The sequence below is a fragment of the Mercenaria mercenaria genome, chromosome 17, assembly GCF_021730395.1.
Source record: "Mercenaria mercenaria strain notata chromosome 17, MADL_Memer_1, whole genome shotgun sequence".
Lineage (NCBI taxonomy): Eukaryota > Metazoa > Mollusca > Bivalvia > Venerida > Veneridae > Mercenaria > Mercenaria mercenaria.
The window spans coordinates 18,569,444-18,591,508 of NC_069377.1; the positions used below are offsets into that span (position 1 = coordinate 18,569,444).

Sequence of the window (22,065 nt, forward strand, 5' to 3'; positions counted from 1 at the left end):
GCAAGTTTCTTGAAGGCACACTCCCGAATATTTATTGTAAAAAAAACCCGGCAAACTTTTACTTTCTACGTCTGTGGTTCTTGACAACTCGCTTGTTTTTAGTTGCGAGGCTCCGATGCCTACGCTTCGAAGTACTGGGCACGGCAAATTGCGCTACGAGGTATCCGTTATGGATTGACACCGTGAACATTCTTTTCCAGATTATGAAAAGACGACGTCGAGATGCAGCCAAAACAGAACAAAAACCGATGTCCAATGATACGTTAGAGGAAATACCTGTCGGCAATTTAGAACGATCAGCAACGTCTGAGGAAGAAGGCTTCAACCAAATAAAATATCAAGATAAAAAGTTTCTACCAGATAGAAAAAACACCGATGACTCACAAAAAGGTATCTATGTGGAAAACGAAAGAGTGAGCACAGGTGATCCCAAACAACATCGCCCTAATTTAGATAGTCATAACCAACAAGTATATTCTAAAACAAGGACTGAAGAGCAGCCTACATTTTACTCAGGAAACGATCATCATCAGTTAACAGATAATAAAAACGATTACCTGTATAAGATGCTGCAAACAATCAGACCAACTCCAACAAAAATAGATAATGAAATTCCCGTTACATTTCGTGATCCTGCTGATGCTGGTACTCACGTTCGCTTCAATCAAATCATATTTGATTCACCACCTGATTCAATGCAAAAGCTAAAACCTACATTTGATCGCATTGATAGACGTAAAAGAGAAGCTGGTACCTCATCAAACCAGTTAGACACCTCATCGTCAGAACTATACACCATCACCAATGAGATGTCAAATATAGAACAAACTGCGTCACTGATTTACATGTCCACAGAAACTGATATAGCCATAGAACCGAGTACACCATACCCGATTTTCGATTCACAACTAAGCATGACTAATCTATACTCTTCATTTGAAACACATTCGACTGATTTGACAAGTAGTAGCAATAACTTTTACTTGAAGTCATACTCCGGGGGTTACTCAGGTTCATACTCTGGGAGTTACTCAGGTTCATACTCTGGGAGTTACTCAGGTTCATACTCTGGGAGCTATTCGGACTATTATGATTACGGTGGGAGTTGGTCTGGCTGGTATGATTACAGCTATGGTTATGGCTACAGCAATGGTTATGGCTACAGCTATGGTTACTATTATGATCAGCTCAGTGCGGCTAAAGACAAGTGGGATGAGCGGGTTGAAAACTTTAGACAGGTTATAAAGAACGAAAGTTTGTAAGTAGAAATTCAAGATGTGCTTTACATTTATTATAATCCTTGCTTAACTTCCCCCTTTTTCACTCTATACATTTTATAATAATAATTAGTTTTAAATAAGAGCCTTGCAAAAGGGAACGTACGCTGAGAATTTGATTGAAAATCCTGTATATTCACAGCTATAACAAAACAAAGTAATTGTAACTGCAATGCAATATGATTAGGATTTCATCCCAAAGACCGAGTACACAGGATGCCTAATTTGTGCCTAGATTCCATAAACAGAGTATACGTGTGCTTAATTTATGTCTAGGTTCAAAAGACCGCGTACACAGGGCGCTTTATTTTTTCCTAGATTCCGTAAACCGAGCGAGTACACAACGTGCTTAATTTTTGCGTAGATTCCAAAGACCGAGTATACGACGTGCCTAATTCATATGTAGATTTCAAACACCGTGCCAAACGCATCTGAACGACAAGCAGTGATTTATTCAAGAGCAAATCACTAAATGAGATATATTATTTCGATTCTAACACGTTATAAAGGATTTTAAAGTACATCCTTGATGACATGCATTAAATATTTGCCCGTTTTCAATCGGTTTCTTTTCCAGCGCGCCGCTATGCCGCTTGACGCCGTGACGTAATAAATGTGACGTCAGAACAGTGATTTGTTGTATGATAATTCATTGCTTTCTTCCTTCTTTGTTTAATAGGAAAATGAATCGGATCGTGTTAGAATTAAGAATAAAATATAAGACGATTGTTCTTAAAGTTATAATACCGGTAAAAATCACCGTTAAAATAAAGCAAATAACTTTGTAGATTTGTAGAAGACAGTCTAATGAACAAATTCGCCCGTTAGTTAGACTTGGATGGCCAAATATTGTTGAGATACGAATGGATATAAACCATGAAATATTTAATGACCAGCTTTACACTAATTCACTCGTCAAGGCTTCGCCGAATTCCGTAAACCAACGAAGACAGTGTCACGTGACAAAAATTTAAATACGTCGAAAACAACAATGGCTGGTCGGCCGTGATAGGATTTTGTGTAAAACGGCGGATAAATGCAGAAATTTACAAATATTTTGCTTTTCGATGCCATTTCTACAAAAAAATGCATTAATGCTATAAAATTTAGCCTGTTGTTAAATAAAAGGAAAGGCAGTTTACCAGAAAATGCGATACGAATGTGCTAGACATGTTGTTGTTTTGTTTCTTAAAATAGATTAGCGTGGCTCTTTGTACGGTCCCGTACGAACAATCATTTAGCGTGGCTCGTATTACGGTCCCGTACGTTTCACAATCAATTTGTCTACATCTGCACAGTAGTCCCTAGCTAAAAGTTCAGCTCAAAGATTTTTATATAATATGCTGTTACGGATCTCTGAGCTAAAATGAATCCCGTACTGACGCCTAACACCTTCGTTCCAGAAGTCTGTCGTGCTATAATTTTATCAAATGCAATGGACTCACCTTTTACTATACAATATTTCTATTCAATTTTCCTTTTGATCTGGCATAAATAATCCATGTAACATAATTTGAACACAAGTTTCAAATTGGTATCCCTGTCTGCAATATTTTGTCCGTCATTCAGTTGTCGCCTGGTCAGGGTACTCTTCATTTTGAAAACCAATAGGCTGTAGAGAATCGTTATTTATTATTATTATTATTATTAATATAAATAGGTAAAATTTTGATACTGATTTTCAAGAATAACCACGTGCTCTGAACTGTTGCATGACATCATGAGTTTCTCACGAGAGACTGTGCGAGATGTTGCGGTTTGATACTAGTTAGTTAAAAAATGGGGTTTCGCCATAACTAAATGAATGTGAAAACAGTGTCAGTTAAGTTATGTTAGCCAGAACTAGATAGTCCCCATTGTCAATGACTGACTGTGACTGGGAGGTGACTGTCTGGTCGACACCGATGATTAATATAATCTGAAAAGTAGATCCCTCGGAAGAACCGAGAACAATACAAACAGTGAAAATTGCAGACTCGGTTTGATTGAGTCTGTTCATGAGCAGTAATGGAAAATGCAACACTGCCCACGCCTCCTAGCACCTAGATCCAGCCTTCATTGAAAACACAAATTAGTGTGCAATATTAAAATCAGCACTATTATATTACAAGTTACAGGTTAAAAGGTGATAAAACAGATATTTCAGGTTTGAACAATCTAGGCCATTCCTTGTTGTATTTGGTGTTTATTATGTTATAGATCTAATATAGCCACAGATTGTGTGCTAGAAAGAGAACACAAACACGTGTTGATAGTTCTAAATTTTACTGACTACCGGCTATATGATACTGAGCATGCGCATTATAACATTCTAAATATATTCACATATAATTCATTCAATATACAACACTCCTGAACTCTTTAAGAGTAGCACTAGATTTAACATGATGCGGTAGGTTGTTTCAGAGTCTAATGGTTCTTGGGGGGAAAATGAGTTCTCTTGATAATGGGTGCGAGAGAAGGGAATATAAAAGTGAAGGTCCTGAGAGTCTAGCCGGTACTGATCTAAAAAAAAACAATGGACGAATGACGGATTTTATATAAAAGAATCAGGGATGCAAGGATGTGAAATTTCTCTTTGTTTTAACATTTGCCAGTACAGTTAACATTTCTGTGATGCTTCATCTACAGACATACTTGATTTGAACATATCTGGCGGCAGCCTTTCTTAATCTTTCAATTCCATGTGTTAGAGATTGTTGAATGCCAAACAATTGAGCAATATTCCAATTATGGTTGGACATGTTTTATACGGAGTTTCTTAAATTTGTATATTTATCATTTGTTTGATCATTTCTTTTCATGTATTTTAGGGTCTTGTTTGTCTTTTTTTTGTGATCTAACACTGCTGGTTCGCCTAAATATTAAGCATTTTTATAGTTTTAAATTCATGGATATGTAGCTTATAGCGAAAAGCAATGTTTTTTTTATTTCTTTTTATATACCCTAATCACTTCGCATTATCGGAATTCAACTCCTTTGACCGGGTCTTTTTCCACAGCTCTAATTTATGGAGGTACTGCTAGAGAGTCTCACAATCATGCATGATATTTATAGTGAGATAAACTACTGTATCATCAACAACGAGTCTTACGGTGTTTTTAGTGAGCCTGGCAGGTGACGGACATGTTAAGAAAAGGCAAGGCCTAAGGACATACCCTTGCGGTACCCTTGATACCAAATGTGGCATATCTGATTGAAGACCTTTTGTGTTCGTACTGTATTTAAAGGTATCTGATTTCTGATCTCTCTGTCAGGGGGGGGGGGGGGGGGGGGGGGGCTTTGTCTCACTCTGTCCCTGTGGTCATATCGCTCTGTGTCTGTACTAATTGAAGATGAATTATTCGTCCTGTGTGGCTGCATTTGAACTATGTAAAGCGCATTTGAACGTGAAATTGATAATGAAAAGGGCGCTATATAAATCTGGTATAATAATAATAATAATAGACCAGACGATTGTGATCGACTTTGACAAACGATTTGATAAAGTCCATTACTGTTAGGTCTGTCTATTTACTAGCTTCAAGGTAATAAAAAATTCTTGACTAAAATTTAATAAAAAATGAGATTCACAACTGTGTTTTGAGCGGAAGCTATGTTGGAAGGAATTAAGCAAATTTTATTATCTAGATGATTAATAATATTGGATACTAAAGCATGCCCTATCAGTTGGAATTAAGCAATTGCAAGTAAGAGAATACATGTAGGTATGTGATTGCTGGCTTTGCTTCGTGGGCCCTTTATGTATACAGGGACAATGATAGCCGTCTTCCAGTCTTGTGGAACACTGCTGATACCAAGTGAAGACATGTAAATGTTAGTCTCATTTTTATAGAGGAGTAGTGTTTTAGGTGTTTAAGGTGTGGGTGGACATTGTGTTGTAAGGAGTTTTTTTTTTTTGTTCTTGTTTTTTGTTTATTCCCCTTCTGAAGAATCTAAGTGAATTCTTTGCTTTTGATGTGATGTTATCAACATATTCTGACCAAATGAGATACATTGTGTACATTTATTTACTTAGTTTTACGCTCAGATATTTAGCAGCGTCTTTCAGTGAGAGAGAGAGAGAGAGACAGACAGAGAGAGACAGAGAGACAGAGAGAGAGAGAGAGAAGACTTATTATTGTCAATAATTAGTTATAGTCTTATCAACCGAAATATGAATGAAAAAGTAAGCATATTACATGATACTCAAACGATGATGTGAACTTCTATAGATGACATTTTTATTTTTCACACTTACTGCATATGTGTCATACGATGACAACAATATTGTATGTAGACATAAAATTAGCTTTTTTCTATATTCGAAATCATTTCCTGTTTATGTGCGACTGAAAATTAAAGAAAAGTAAATAAATCGGTTGAAAACATATCAGTTGAATGACTTCAGTAAATGTAATACAAAACTGTCGTACGAATAACCACCTGCGGTTTATTTCACTATTCATACGGGACCGTACGATTAGCCCACTTCCTTTAGCGTAGTCACGGACGTATCCGAATGATGGCGGTTGTGTCACTGAAACCGAAAGTAACATTTTTTATATCCGCCTCCATCGGTGGAATCTGTCAATTTACAGGTAAATTTATACAGTCAGTGTCTTCGTGAACGGATGTTTTATGCTTTGCTGTAGAAAAATGACCTTCCAACAAAAATCGCTACGTAATCTTCGCTGGCCGGTATTATAACTTTAAGTAATCGTTCTCGAAACTGTTTGATGATTTCTACTATTGTAATTTTCGTAGAAACACGTTAAAAATTCCTATCTTTACTATCAGGCAACTGAGACAAGAAATTGGCCATCAGAAGGAAGATATGATACAGTCAGCTACATTTGCTGGCAGAGTACAAAATGTATCGTGAGTATTTCTTCATGTTATACCAATTGGTGGCTTTATTACCAGAAACAAACGGCTTACCATCAACTTATACTATAATGACTATTTACTTGGTTCGGGGAGGTGGGGGAATGGAATGGTGTGATTCTTGGAAGATTTTATCCATCATAATAATGATCACTAGTTTGACATATTTGTATAATTTAACTTCAGAGAGTAACATCAAATTAACTTACGGTTTATTTGTAAGATTGAAATATCTTTCACCAGTGAACAACAGATGCAATACTTTTCACGAGTGACATAGCCACGAGCGGAAATGTAACATATGGTGTTACTTTTATCTTACATGGAAAACAAACAAATTTTCTTTCTGATTCATGTTTTGACTGAACCATTCTATAGTTTCTTACCGGTGAAAATATATATTTGACATTTTTCACTATGAAAATACCTGATATGTTTCTCTCTAATGTTTCGATAATTCACCGAAGAAACATGTACTAACAAGCAAATTCGATGAATTTGTATCCCCCGCCGAAAGGGTTTGTGGTGAGGAGTGACAAAAAAAAATCCAGCAAAAAGTTAAGGATGTTACTGAAAATGAATGGGGATTTTTTGTTGTTTTTTTTTTTGGCGGGGGAGGGGAGGGGGTGGGGGGCAGCGGGGTGACCGGGTGAGGGTACAAAGCTTCACATGTTGATTATAAACATTGATGGAAAATTAAAAATAAAAAAAAATGGAGGGGTGGTGGGGTGGGCATGACTGGGTTGGAGTGAGGTAGGGGAACGGTACAACTTTGCATGTTGATAAATATTCATGGAAGTTTGAAAAAAAAATTAGAAAAGGAATGAAATTTTTTTTCGGGGGGGAGGGGGTGACCAAGGCAAGGTGGTGACCAGGTGTACACAACTTCACATGTTTATAATAAATGTTCATGGAAAAGAATGAAAGAAGTAGTATGTTGGTTCATGTTTATTTCAAGTTTTATGAAATTCTACCAGCTAGTTACTGAGAAATGGCTGCGGACGGACGCACGCACGGACGGACAACGCCATTTCAATACCCACTCCCGATTTCATCGGCGGGGGATAATAACTCTATCTGGCAGCAGGGATACGTTATTAGTATGTAAGAGTTACAGCGCAAACATTTTTGTATAGGCGTAACCGTACATACAATGTTATTACGTAGGGATATCCGCTCATATAACGTAACTGTGTAAGGGTAACATCACATAAGTTATTGTTTAGGAGTAACAGTTCATACATTATTGTTAGGAGTAACAGTGAAAAATTATATTGTTTAATAATTGATCAGTTCCTATATTTTATCAGTTAATGAAATAATGGCAGGAGTTCACACGAGTAATTATTTGCATCCGAACTACTGCTCATGTGCGAAGCACGAGTGATTTCGCATCCGAACTTCGGTTCGCATCCAAAACGACTACTCATATTTTATTAATTGATAAAATTATTGAAACATATTTATTATTCCGATCTTACAACGCAAATAATTTGCGTTTTACAGTACGTCATTTTCAGCGTAATACGTCATTCGGGTCATATGCTGTTACCCTCATGGTTAAAAAAAGTGTTGCATAGCCAATGGAACGTATAGCATCTAGATATTCATTCTTTTTTATCAGAATTTTTTAAATACTTCTAAAAGAAACCAGATTATATAATCTAACAGCTCGCAAACACACTGGGTATTCGGCTACCTACTCGTGTGAGCGATACCGTCCTCGTGTGATTTACTTGTAGGCTGCCTAGGGTAAATAAATACAATGCCAACGTATGACACATATTTAAGGATGTTGAACATTTTGTAAAAAGATTCGTCCGAGGCAATGCAATAATTCATACTGGTGAAAATATCAGTTATTAATAATATTGATATGACTAAAATTTGAAGAAATGTATTGAAATTCGTGTATTTTGACGTTTTGACACGTATGTTTCTTTGTTCAAAGTTCAGATAAATGAATTTGCCACTCGCCTTCGGTAGATCTATTTATACTCAACTACAAAACGTATGGATCATATACCGCAATTTATTTTTGTTGATTAAATTTCAATTATATGCATTATGTCGTTGTTTATGATGATACCTCTGGCGATGGATGAAAATAGACAAAGATACCTACCCGTTTGCATATAAATACACCAAAGACGTAAAAAATGGTACTAGTAGCTTCCCCGCTTGGCGCTAAGAGAGTTGTGCTAGGACTGGTCAGCCCGGTGTCAGTATAATTGTGATTGGGTGGGGTATCATTTCACGTGTGTAGGGCGTGATATTCCAGTGAGGCAGCACTATAAAGTTTGAGCATTGTGCTCACTGCTACAAGTAAACACCGTCGTTTATATGACTGAAAAATTGTTGAAAAAGATGTTAAACCCGAACACACACCGTCCTCGTTATGTCGATGAACATTTATAATAAAACTCCCCACAACGATTACTTCCCCTTACGGTACACTAAATGAACGCAATGGAAGGTAACCGCCGTGAGGAGCTTGGTAATTTATAAGAACCAGATGATGGAGTACATCATATGAGACCCGACCTTTAGTAGATCTATATGTTAGAATGTTAACTTTTAAGATGTAAAGAAGTGAGAGTGGACCGCGTTGGCAGTATTTCACCAATATTAAACCATCCCTAACACCCACCATCTACTCCTACACATTCTATCCTCTCGTCTTCTTGAAGTTCTTCTTCTTCTTCTTTTTCAGTCTCTTTCTAAACACGACAAAACTTGTGGACGAACCGTGCACCTGTGCTTTCTTCCCGAAAGGAAATTCGGACCCCCTCTCCTGATCTGTGCATCTATGCGTATAGGGAGAGGCTCCGGCTTTATCAATTTGTCTTATATCGTATAGGGGTAATATACGCCTCTGTTAATAGGTGCACCCTCCATTAAGGCAGTGCTCATTACGCGACTTATTTACAAGTGCATACAATATACACAGATTGGTTTGTTCATACTTTAACTTACTCCCCTTAGATTCATAATCACCATTATCTACACATATATTCACAACAGACAGATAAGATGATATTTTAATAAAGTTTAAGTATCAGACGAGCTCTAATAATAATATCTAAGATATAGTTAAAGGTATGATCTTACACATTCAATACTATCGAACAGGGAATGCCATGTAAACTTTTCAAATCTTTAGTAAAACACGGAAAAAATACCTGTTTTAGGTGTGAATATCCAGTACACCTCCATTGTATATATAAATCACACGAGGACGGTATCGCTTACACGAGTAGGTAGCCGAATGGCAAACTTCAGAACAGAATCATTAAATTAGGTTAGTTGATCATGTGTGTACGAGTTACGAGTCAGTATGACTTCTTATCATAATTATGTTTTTAAAATGTTGTTTTCAACCGTTTGGCCCTGAAATAATTCGTATGTAATGGAACAGAATAAAGAGTACCAGCGCATACGTTATTGTGTAGGAATAACAGCGTATACGTTATTGTGTAGGAATAACAGCGTATACGCTATTGTGTAGGAATAACAGCGTATACGCTATTGTGTAGGAGCAACAGCGCATACGCTATTGTGTAGGAATAACAGCGTATACGCTATTGTGTAGGAATAACAGCGTATACGCTATTGTGTAGGAGCAACAGCGCATACGTTATTGTGTAGGAATAACAGCGTATACGCTATTGTGTAGGAGCAACAGCGCATACGTTATTGTGTAGGAATAACAGCGTATACGCTATTGTGTAGGAGCAACAGCGCATACGTTATTGTGTAGTGGTAACAGTGCATAGCTAAAAACTGCATAAAACAGTAAAAAAAATGTAAGTAACTCATTTGATCAAAATAATAAAATCTATTCAAACAAAGTATATTATATCACGCAATAATGGTGCAATTTTCCATTAGCCATTTTCAGGAGTTTATGTCGTAGAATATGGGAACTGCTATACGATACAGTCACCAAAATATGTTGCCTGGCGCAGCGGACCTACACACGGTAGGATATATTATTTGTTCATAAGACAACTAAGTTAACCTCAGTTCAGTTTCGCGGAATCTCTGGCCCGGGGCCTGTGTAGGGATAATACACGTTTTTCATGTATTAACGTCTGCAGAAGCCCGCAGGATTGTTTGTGACCGACACCGAAGGTCGAGGTCACAAACATATCCCAAGTGCATCTGTAGACGTTAATACACAAAACAAACGTGTATTGTCCGCTAAGCATTGCATAAAATGCATTACACGATGACTAAATGTATTGTTTTCATATGTGATGATTTTACGATTCCTGTATATTTTAGATTACCATTCTGTTGTTCTTGGAAACGATTGTTTTAAATATCCATAAATATCCCTAACCAGGGCCCATAAATCAACAACATTACCCAAAGCACATACTGAAGATTTTTAAACGATTTTTTTATCTCTCAAGCTTTCAAGCTGTTTACATAAATTCTTCGAAAAATTAGACAAAAACATATATTGATACTTACCAAATTCATAAATATGATTCCTAAAAACAAATAATTGCACAAGTTACACGCGATTCTTAAACATTCACGGTTATCTATAAAAACTGAAACAACGCGGAGTAAAAGGGGAGTAAACAAAGAAAGAAGCGTGTACCAACAATGTTGGAGGCAGTGCATTTGGCGTTGGTAACTGAAAACATTCTATGGTTTAGATTGCGACTTTTATGCTACAAAAACAGAACATTATCTGTTTTAAATTCATAAGAAGATTCTTTAGAGGCACAGAACGCGAAGAAACAAAATAATAGTGATTGTGAGGTTATAAAATGCAACACCCTAAAAAGCGTCGGCTTTTAAAAGCGAAACGATATTATACAGAAACGTTGAGTAAACTGACCAGAACATATATCAAACCGAGTCCTAGTACGTGTAGATTGTATAAGAAGATCCACTGCAAGCACAAAACGCAACCCGGCAAGATAATAGCAGACTCCATTAGATCTGAAACAGCCTAGCTTAATGCAGATTTAAACGCTTAATGCAGTTTTAAACGCTAGCATAAACTTTCGTGTTAAACAATATTTTGATGTATAGTTTCACTTTTACAGCGTAATTTTCTTTATTTTAGCAATCAAATTGACATTAAATGTTGAAATCGACGAATATGTTGATAACTTTTCGACTGGTTATGGAATTCGTATAGTATTTCACGAGCCTGGAACTTATCCCTTACCTTCACACGAAGGTATTACGCTAAGCCCAGGAACTGAGACAAATGTCGGCTTGCGAATGGTATGTTCACTTAAAAGTTTTTTTTCTGTCTTTTTTCAAGTTAAGATTTTTACAAATACTAATAACTTATTTCAGTTGACTTTAACAGTAAAAGTCTGCAATTGCAATTTTTCCCGCGTTAGATGAGTCTGAGTTGTATAGCTTGAATATTTTAAGTCAAAGTTAGACAATACAAATATTTGAAGATCTAATTTACACATTAGGTTCGAATTTCAAGGCTTGGAGAGCCGCATGGAGACTGCATAGATGGAAAGGTGTTTGCTGAAAGATATAAAAAGAAATACAGTATAGCGGTATGTTAGTTATGTTTCAGTAAAAAGTAAATAAAAAACGCCAGGAAAGATGGAGATACATATTACATAGATAATATTAGGTTACTGTCTTTCTTAACTTAAGTTTATCCGCCAAGTTGATGAAAAGTATATCCACCCGAGGCTTGGACGAGACAAAAATAATCCATACAGTTTTTACTCATTTGTAAATTCCTTCACCCTTCCTTCATTCAGTTACACACAATTCCTTACAAGAAAACATTATTCCTTACATCATACGTTGCCTTCTGTGTATTATAAATAGTAGGTGCTAACAGAGTACTCTATAAATAATAGGTGCTAACAGAGTACTCTATAAATAGTAGGTGCTAACAGAGTACTCGTATACAAAACAAGCAGTGGTTTTGACACGAATAAAATAAAGCCATGTGACGTAAATGAAATTCCTTCCACCACGAATGGGTTTTTGGTCTAAGAATTACAATAAACGACTGCTTAAAACTGGATATATATATTTTTACAATACAAAACTCTCAGACCTTAAAAGAAACCGTCACTGTACCATGAAAAAAATATTTTGCCCTATCCAAGTATACCTCAATAGGTATAATATTATATAATCAAAATATGTTTTTCATTCGTTACCGTGGCTGTTCTCACAAAAGGATTAATTAGTTCGAACTCTTGACCTAGTCTACACTGCCTGTTGGACAATTACTTGAAAAAGTAGTACGTCAGTTGTATTGACCGTGTAAATAAAATCTGAAAAGTAGATCCCTCGGAAGCACCGAAAACAAGGCAAACAGTGAAAATTGCAGACTCGGTTTGATTGAGTCTGTTCATGAGCAGTAATGGAAAATGCAACACTGCCCACGCCCCCTAGCACCGGCTTAAGCAGTATTCAATCTTCAAATCTAAATGAGTTGAAATCAATGATCCCGAAGGACCAGAAAATATAACAACACTGAGACGAAGTCGGGGCGACTTTTTACGGCCGCCACACAGCACTTAACACCCGCTGTAAGGAAGTAAATAAAATCTGAAAAGTAGATCCCTCGGAAGCACCGAAAACAAGGCAAAGAGTGAAAATTGCAGACTCGGTTTGATTGAGTCTGTTCATGAGCAGTAATAGAAAATGCAACACTGTATAAATTTTTACACGGCAAACAGATATCGGCAATGATAGGATAATAGTATTTTTCACAGTATCCAGAAACTCTTTCCAAATGTTTATTTGATTTTAAGGTATACAGGCACTAAAGAGGAAAATGGCGCGAAAAATTGTAGTCGCATAATGGCGGATTCAAATAGTCCTCATGGCTTTTTTTGCTCTGTGAAGCTATTTTCTTATTTATTTTCATTGCATTTTTTCACATGACAGATATATATGCTTGGTAAGACAACATTTTCATAATGACATAATAGCATTTTCATAATGACTTAATAGGATTACAGAATTTGTAAAACTTAGGTCATACACCACTACTTAAATTTGGTGTCTCATTTCAGCTGAGTTTTACAGTATATTTTTATTCAGCAATATTCCTTTAGAAAATGTAAGTTTAAAATAGACATTTACAATAGATCCTGTTGTTTGCTGCAGTCACTGGAAGTTTCTTAATTTTATACAGGATAATGAATACCATCTAATTATTGAATTCATGTTCCATACCTAAATAATATAGTCACCAACTGACTGCCTCCATAATTTTTGCCATATCTTTTCCTGATATGAGGCATTTCAAAGTTATGTTATTCCTTTAAATTCGGCTCTATGAATCTCTGTTTGCGCGCTGATTTTCCGTTTATTTTGTTGTTTTTTTTAGTTTGCAAGTATCTTTTATTCACTGCTTTTATTTTATAATATTTTGATTCTTTATGTTAAAACATGGTTTGATTGAGATTTTTTACTGCAACAAAACCTAATTACAGTACATCCTATAATCTATAGATTAAGATTAAACCTTAAGATATCAATTCAAAACGGACGCTGACTTTTTTTCTAAACGTATTGAATTAACGTCTTGTATTAAAAAATATAAAAAAAATATTGCTTATTTAAGGCATGTTATGAGTTCTGTCGAATTCTGAAAGCAATCCAAGACTGCGATTGTATCCCCGCTGAATCGCCTGATGAAATTCACCTCAACTCCACGGCTTTACCTGTCTGCAACACGTCAGCTGAAGGAGGTATATTGTTTGCAACGAGTTTTATGTTGACCGCAGTAATTTTCCCCATACCGCTTGCATACTTGCATATAATCATATGGCTTGAGCGATTTAAGACTTTTGACCCAAATGACACGTCATACAAACATTTGTGCATACCTACCGTGTTTAATATGATATTATTATAGAAAACAATATCTATCTAACTTCGTAGCTTTACTTTTCTGAATAAATAGACTTCTGTTCAAGGCTCTTCTAATTGTTAATGTGCATTGCTTTATTTTTGCAGTGGAAAAATGTTTGCTGCAGGTAGATGTACAGTTTGATAGTGGGGAATATAGCTGTGACTGTAAAGGACCATGCAAGTAATAATCTTTTTTCAGTTCTTGTTTTATAGTAAGTGCGTGAAGTATAGCTAATTTAAGTTTGTTCGACGCCGCCAGGAGGCGGTGTCGAATATATGGGATACACTTTTATTTTGGACCCTGTAAAGATGGTAATGAATAGTTTCGGAATGATAAACTGAACACAGTGAATAGTTTGTAAAAGGCCCCTCGATATTGCACGAGTGAATAAACAAAAAAAATGGCAAAAGAAAACATAAGAAATGTATGTAATGCAATTTATTATGTGATATAAAACAATGTTATGTCTCCTCTCCTTATTTGTAGAGCAGAAAATATTTTTTAAATTTACAATTTCGTTAAAATGTTGATCCGATTTATTGATAAGGGAGGGTACTTTGTAAGTCAAGTTTTCTATTTCTGACCTTAGCATGACCTACTTACCTATCTAATTTTCTATAAATAGAACACACCGCAGATATACCATACTGCAACGCGTGATTTGCGGACAATGGAGCGTTTGTGCATTTTACAATAACCTTTCAGTAAACTTCGAAGAGAATATTAAAAAATAAAAATATGGAAAATTACACTTTGCCTGCATAAAATTCCTTGAAAAAACGTATTAACAAATTAAATAAGGAATCAATAAGCATATATATGTTTAAATGAGCGTAGGAAGTGCCGCTGTTAACTTATTGTTAATCTTTTGTCTTATTTTCTTTGTTGATAGGTACAGTGTTGTAATTTCATAATGCGCACATTTTTGCAGATACCTTTTACAGTTGTATATTTATATAATTGTTATGGTTACCTTAACTTTGAAGCATAGAGTTTCCCATTTGTGACCACATGTACAACTGGTCAGAATATTTCTAAATATTTTATAAACTCATCTTGATTCTAACCTTTGACTTTTTTTTTGCTTATGTGTCATATACTTATTGTTTACAGATATTCACTGTCAACTAAGGTGTGCAATAAAGGGCCATCATTTGGATGAATTTGTCAGTGACAAGTTAATACTTCTTTAAAATGTGGTTAGATCGAAAGATCAAAAGCCATGGGACCATAACTTATCAAAGCATCGGTGATTTTCAAATAGATTTCCTTTATTGAATTTATATTTTCATTAATTTTATATGACTAGTCAGTTGCTTCGTTTGTATTATATCTTGTTACTTGTTTCTTTTTTTTTTTATTCTTTTTTTTTTTTAACTTGTATAGATAGTTTGTTTTTGTATCTGTCCATTCCTGTCTAACTGAAAAATATTTGCATTAAAACATTTTCTACACTTTGGCAGTGGGTTATTATGCTTGCTAAATTTCTTGTAATATTAGATTTGAATCAAGTTTACCGTTGGTCCAAAAAAAAAAGAAGAATTCTTTGATATTCCATAAGTATATAAGAAAGATGCATGACATTTACTTTGTGAATAGGGGCAATATAGAGATTATTCATGTTATATCATTCTTTTCTTGGACAAAATTTTTGGTTGTTTTGGCAACGGAAACTGTATAATCTGCATTCTGAAATATATAATGTAGGTGACTAAGGACCATGAAACTTCATCAGTGAATAGAAAACACTCATTACATTATATGTTAATAAAAATAATGGTTTCTGTGAACCACAACTTTGAAATAATTATCTTTCAACATTTCCTCATTTCCCAACTAACTGCATTTCTATGAAACTTCATACACTTACTCCTGTATATAAGAACTTTTCACAGGTGCTGACCTTAGTTGGTGAAATAAATTCTTTAATTTTGTATGTAAAGGGACCACCTACTCGCAATGTCAATGTCATTGCAGGATTTGTATTGCATGGTAATACTTTTCTATCATGCTTATTTTTCATGCTTTTAACAGTTTATAATATATATTGTATTATGTGCTAATGTTGATAATTTGTAACCAGTCTATAACCTGTCATAACGTGAAACATGCAATCCAAAACTTTACTTACTTTAAACTGCCTCCTCATTGGGTTTTAAAGTTAATCAAATTGATAAAAGAATCCTTCGCGGCCGCAGTACGTATCTATGATGTCATAAAGGATGAATACAAAGTTCAATTATCAATCTCTACATTATCGGGTAGTACATATTGTAGTAGCCGGAAATCTGATGTCCGAACTTTCTGGTATCCAGATACCATTTACTTCACGAAGCAGTACTCACCATGTGTGAAATACAGATCCAGTTTCCTTGAATGTATGTTTAGTACTGACATAATACTTTAATTTCAGCAGAGAATCTTTGCTTGTTTTAAATCACTATTGATACAATTCTCTCCGATAAACCAAACTAGAGACGAATATGTAGCGGTCCAGCATGTTCCAGCATTGCGCGTTCAGTGCAAACAAATAGTTACGCGGAGCGTTCCATAATATTCCTGAATATTAATTGCATACCCGCTTTCAAATAACATTTACTTCAGAAGCAATCAAAGTTAACAAAACATTAAATCCATATATAATAATTCACTGTTTTCAGCCTTCTTTATTTTTTAGGAAAATGAATCGGATCGTGTTAGAATACATTATTTAGTGTACGGATGAGTACGACAAGCTTTCAAGATTTATATGAATTCAGCGAAAAACTAAATAAAATCAAACTGACTGATACTTCCCAAAATCATTGCTACAAACAAATAAAATTAAATTTGAACCTACTAAACCCTAGCGAAACAACCAAAAAGAGCTATCGAATTTTCCGTGGTGCAGCTATCCCCAGTTTCAAACTGTAAATTTTTTTTACTTTGTCTTATTATTTTTTTTTTTTTGATAAAACTTATTTCAGAAATCGGAGAATGTAGTGCCGTGTAAGAACTTTTTTTTATTACAGGATGACTGTAATTTCATTAAAATATTATAAAAATTGTGGTGTCAAGAGCTTTTCTCCTGATTAGCACTATTGTACATTTTGATATCTGTCTGTATTCGAGCTGTAATTTGATGCATAGACACACTAAAAGAACCATATCAGCATGCAAATGGTTTAAATATAGGCAAAAACATTAGCAGTAATGAAATCTCCCTTAAAAGAAATCTACCAGTAATTTTTTTAAGTGGTAGCGCTATCGCTACAGTGATGGTGCAGTAGTGGTGGAGCTGTGGCTATAGTAGATCTATGCGTTTTCTGTTCAATTTCGGCTACTTACACGTCTACCTTGTTTAAGATCTGAACAAATTAAACAGTTTTATTTCTCATATAACCAACAAATCTACAAACAATAAAATACACGCAGAAGACAACAGTTCATTGCATTTCCGAAATAAAAGTCTCCACCGCATAATATTTCCTATGGCCATTTTTTCCAGAGAAATGTATTATTATACATAAACAGAGTCTTCATGTCAAAATTAATACAATTGTCACATTCCTTCATTTCGCAAATATTTTTGAGTACCTCTCCATATCCTTTGTCATGATTAGAATCGTTTCATATCTTATAAGTGTTTCTTGATTTGAAAGAAATTGACTTGTCCAAAGTTTTGTTTTTTTTGCAATGTGATTTCAGTTTTATGACCTGTTTTTTTTATCGGTGAACAAATTAAACTTTTCTGAGTGACCGTGTTTTGGAGGAGTATGTGGTCTTGTTGTAGAACTTGCCTTCAATTGTGAACATTTGAATCAATCCCTTCAGAAAAAAGGCTTGGCAAGATTTTGTTCTTCATTCAAGTTTGGAGAGGTTCACCTTTTTGCTTTAGACTTCCCATCTGCAATGGATAAACAGTGTCTGCATGGTACTTGATTATATAAACGTTTTATAATGGGATTGAAAAAATAGTCGTTCAATCATTGTTCACACACATGCTTCTCTTAATTCTAAAATAACTTAAAGACATTTATAACCCTGTAATCGTACCTTATTTCTCATGCATAAAACTACTTATTTATACCACAGTATTTACCCTAAGGGGTACCAAATGTTTAAAGACTCTATAGTTCTCACTCAGTTTTATTAACGTTTCGGCCATAAGGCCTTTACCAAAATGACAAATTCCGAGAATTACATGGCGTCTCATAATATAACAACATTTGAAATACAAAACCGGAACTGACGTAACGTTATTAAACGTCAACGTTAAATCCCGCTAAAAATCGATACACATTTATGATGCACAAAGACTGTCTTCTGGCCTATTGAAGTTATGATTAAAAAATGAAATAAAAGACAATGTGCAAAAACACCTCAAGCTAGTGAAGTCCCAATGCTATCATGGGAGATAAAATTATATCCTAAACAATGCGTTGGTAGGACAATGAAAGTTTATATACCATAGATATATGACAAACAAAAAGCTAAAACAAACAAAGATACTCATAAAATTTTGCACTTAACCATTAGATCAAGTTTCGCTTTCGTGTTAAGTCCATTTGGCGCCTCTGTCTGCAACTCGTGGATCCAATCAAGCTCCTTGATCTGTCGGTAGTATCTACTGTTTTCTTTCATGTGTTCTAACACCGACACCCCGACATCACCTATGCTATGACCAGGCGTATTGAAATGTTCTGCCACTGGTTTCGTACGTTTCAGCCGTATGTCCGCTTCATGTTCTCGCAATCTCTCCTTCAGCGATCTTGACGTTTCACCAATATACACAATTTTATCACACTGGATACAGTTTATCCCATATACCAGGTTCCATGCCTGGCAGGTTTGAGTTCGCTCTATCCGTGCCGCAATAGCCTTGTCATTATTGTGCCTCCCTTTGTCTATCATTTCACATACCACGCACTTTCCGTAACATCTTGGTTTCAAATCGCCCGTTTGGTACTGCTTCATAACCTTGTTTGTCTTTCCATGTACCAAAAGGTCAGAAATATTCGTGTCCCTGCGGTAAGCCACAATTGGGGTGTCACTGAATATATGTTTCATTCGTTCTGATTTGTGTAAAGTGTTCATATGTTTACGTACAATATTATGTAAATTCGGGAGATGTCTGGAGTAAGTCACTACTACAGGTACCCTCTTCATTTTCTCTTTTTTGAGTTTCTGTGGTGTTAATAGTTCAGCCCTATCTATCTTGTCTACTCTGTCCAGCTGATTTTCAATAAACTTTCCGCTGTAACCCTTCCTCCTTAGCTGGCCTCTTAGTTCCTGTCTTTGTTTGGCGTAGTCTGCTTCCGTCGAGCAAATCCTTTTCAATCTTACTCCTAATCCATACGGAATTGCCTTTTTTACGTTTTGAGGGTGATCTGATTTCCAGTTTAAATATAAGTGTTTGTCCGTCGGTTTCGAATATAAGACTGTTGTAATTTCATTATTTTTTTCAATTCTGACTGTCGTGTCCAGAAATTCTATTCTTGTTGTATGCCACCTTAATTCCACTTTTATGTTCGGGTGTATCTGATTCGCAAAATCTCTGAATTTTAACAGATCTTCTAGTCCATGTTGCCACAGTCCAAATCCGTCATCAATGTAACGCTTGTAAAACATTGGTACTTTTTCATTCTCCATCAACTTCTCGTCCCATTTGCGCATGTAGCAACAAGCAAAATTACGACCTAGCTTTGACCCTATCGCCACTCCTTCCTTCTGGACATACTCGCTATTATTGAATGAAAAAACATTGTTCGTAAGTACCGTATTTATCATTTTCATAACCGCTTCTGTTGTGACATTTGGGTTAGTTCTGCATTGGAGAGCTTCTTCACAAGCTGTTAAACCTTCTCGTCTGGGTATAGATGGGTACAACTTGACTACGTCAAAACAAAACAAAATCACTCCTTCTGGGATAGGTAGGGGAATCAGTTTCAGTTTGTTTAAGAAATCTGTGGTATCTTTTAAGTAGCTGGGACTATTTTCAACATATTCATTAAGTTCCTTCTCCGCTACTTCTGCCATGCGCTCTGTTGCAGTTCCAATTCCACTAACAATCGTTCTGTATGGATTCTCACGCTTGTGAATTTTGGGATTTCCCTTCAATTTGCCAGTAACTGGATGTTTCTGTATTAAATAATCTTTCAACTTCTTGGAAATAAGACCATCTCTACACATCTTGTTGGTAATCTTCTTTACTTCTTTTTCCGCTCTATATTGTGCTCCGCCATCAGTTTTCATATAAGAAGCATTGTCCTTTACTTCCTTTTCTAATTTTTTTATATAATCTTCTGCATCCACTATTACAATACCTGACCCCTTGTCCGCCGGTCTTATAATTATATTGTTGTCATTTAGGAGTGCTTTCATCGCTTTCCTTTCTGACTTGGATAGGTTCGATGTGCATTTGTCATGAATGCCATTGACAATCGCATTTTTTACTTCTTCTATGTAAGCATCTAAATACTTATCTCTTCCTGGTTCTGGTGTAAATTCACTTTTTTTCTTCTCACACCACGGTTCTTCATCGAGATCTACAGTATACGTGTCTTCCTTGTCATGGAAATATTCCTTTAACCGCATTCTCCTTTCCCATTCAGCCAAGTCACTGTGAATTTTTGTCATATCTACTCTATGTCTGGTTGGTACAAATGATAAGCCTTTTGAAAGGAGGGACAGCTCTGCTTCCGTTAGAATCCTTGACGACAGATTTGTAACAACCTTTTTCTCTCTCTTTAACGCTCTAATTTTGGACTTATCTATAACAGGTTTTACGAACTTTTTTTGTTGTTGTGAATCCTCATGTTTCATATCTTCTGGTTTTATTTCACTAGTAACATCATCAACCATAGGTTGTTCAATAATGTCCTTATTGTTTACCATACTTCCTTTCTTAAGCTCATAGGTCTCATCTACCGAAGAGTTATCTCCCATAAGATTAGTCATACTATACCAGTCATACCCAGTCGGACTACCTTTAACAAATGGACACGACAGTCAGAATTGAAAAAAATAATGAAATTACAACAGTCTTATATTCGAAACCGACGGACAAACACTTATATTTAAACTGGAAATCAGATCACCCTCAAAACGTAAAAAAGGCAATTCCGTATGGATTAGGAGTAAGATTGAAAAGGATTTGCTCGACGGAAGCAGACTACGCCAAACACAGACAGGAACTAAGAGGCCAGCTAAGGAGGAGGGGTTACAGCGGAAAGTTTATTGAAAATCAGCTGGATAGAGTAGACAAGATAGATAGGGCTGAACTATTAACACCACAGAAACTCAAAAAAGAGAAAATGAAGAGGGTACCTGTAGTAGTGACTTACTCCAGACATCTCCCGAATTTACATAATATTGTACGTAAACATATGAACACTTTACACAAATCAGAACGAATGAAACATATATTCAGTGACACCCCAATTGTGGCTTACCGCAGGGACACGAATATTTCTGACCTTTTGGTACATGGAAAGACAAACAAGGTTATGAAGCAGTACCAAACGGGCGATTTGAAACCAAGATGTAACGGAAAGTGCGTGGTATGTGAAATGATAGACAAAGGGAGGCACAATAATGACAAGGCTATTGCGGCACGGATAGAGCGAACTCAAACCTGCCAGGCATGGAACCTGGTATATGGGATAAACTGTATCCAGTGTGATAAAATTGTGTATATTGGTGAAACGTCAAGATCGCTGAAGGAGAGATTGCGAGAACATGAAGCGGACATATGGCTGAAACGTACGAAACCAGTGGCAGAACATTTCAATACGCCTGGTCATAGCATAGGTGATGTCGGGGTGTCGGTGTTAGAACACATGAAGGAAAACAGTAGATACTACCGACAGATCAAGGAGCTTGAGTAGATCCACGAGTTGCAGACAGAGGCGCCAAATGGACTTAACACGAAAGCGAAACTTGGGGTTCTTTGGAGAGAATATAAATAAACTCAATCAAATTGATGCTTAAGTAACATTTAATATCCGGAGGTATTTTGGGGTTAAGTAAGCGTTTTTGTATTAATTTTGGTTGTTTGTCCTGCGA

At 35.8% G+C, this 22,065-nt stretch overlaps 3 protein-coding genes across 3 annotated transcripts in view; 2 read left to right on the plus strand and 1 right to left on the minus strand.

The window, feature by feature from the left end:
* The window catches only part of LOC128549913 (uncharacterized), a 41,488-nt gene extending 40,226 nt beyond the window's left edge, over positions 1-1,262 (plus strand). The window contains exon 3 of the mRNA XM_053527686.1: positions 201-1,262. Coding sequence (XP_053383661.1) covers positions 201-1,262 — 1,062 coding nt within the window. The remainder of the gene's footprint in view (positions 1-200) is intronic.
* A 4,797-nt stretch (positions 1,263-6,059) lies between these two features.
* On the plus strand, positions 6,060-15,963 carry LOC128550155 (degenerin mec-4-like). The gene is made up of 7 exons (XM_053528601.1): positions 6,060-6,137; positions 10,035-10,125; positions 11,230-11,393; positions 11,597-11,686; positions 13,729-13,855; positions 14,124-14,199; positions 15,133-15,963. Exons 3-7 carry the CDS (start codon positions 11,391-11,393, stop codon positions 15,179-15,181), a joined length of 345 nt encoding a protein of 114 aa, XP_053384576.1. The 5' UTR covers positions 6,060-6,137; positions 10,035-10,125; positions 11,230-11,390; the 3' UTR covers positions 15,182-15,963.
* A 2,547-nt stretch (positions 15,964-18,510) lies between these two features.
* On the minus strand, positions 18,511-20,958 carry LOC123538232 (uncharacterized). The gene has a single exon (XM_045322200.2). The coding sequence runs from the start codon at positions 20,956-20,958 to the stop codon at positions 18,511-18,513; it is 2,448 nt and encodes an 815-aa protein (XP_045178135.2).
* Positions 20,959-22,065: the final 1,107 nt, after the last annotated feature.

Coding starts and splice junctions, on each gene's coding strand:
- LOC128550155 (XM_053528601.1), top strand. Junction 11,687..13,728: donor AAAAGAAATACAGTATAGCG/GTATGTTAGTTA, acceptor TGCTTATTTAAG/GCATGTTATGAGTTCTGTCG. Junction 13,856..14,123: donor CAACACGTCAGCTGAAGGAG/GTATATTGTTTG, acceptor TTATTTTTGCAG/TGGAAAAATGTTTGCTGCAG.
- LOC123538232 (XM_045322200.2), bottom strand. CDS start 20,958: ATGACTAATCTTATGGGAGATAACTCTTCGGTAGATGAGACCTATGAG.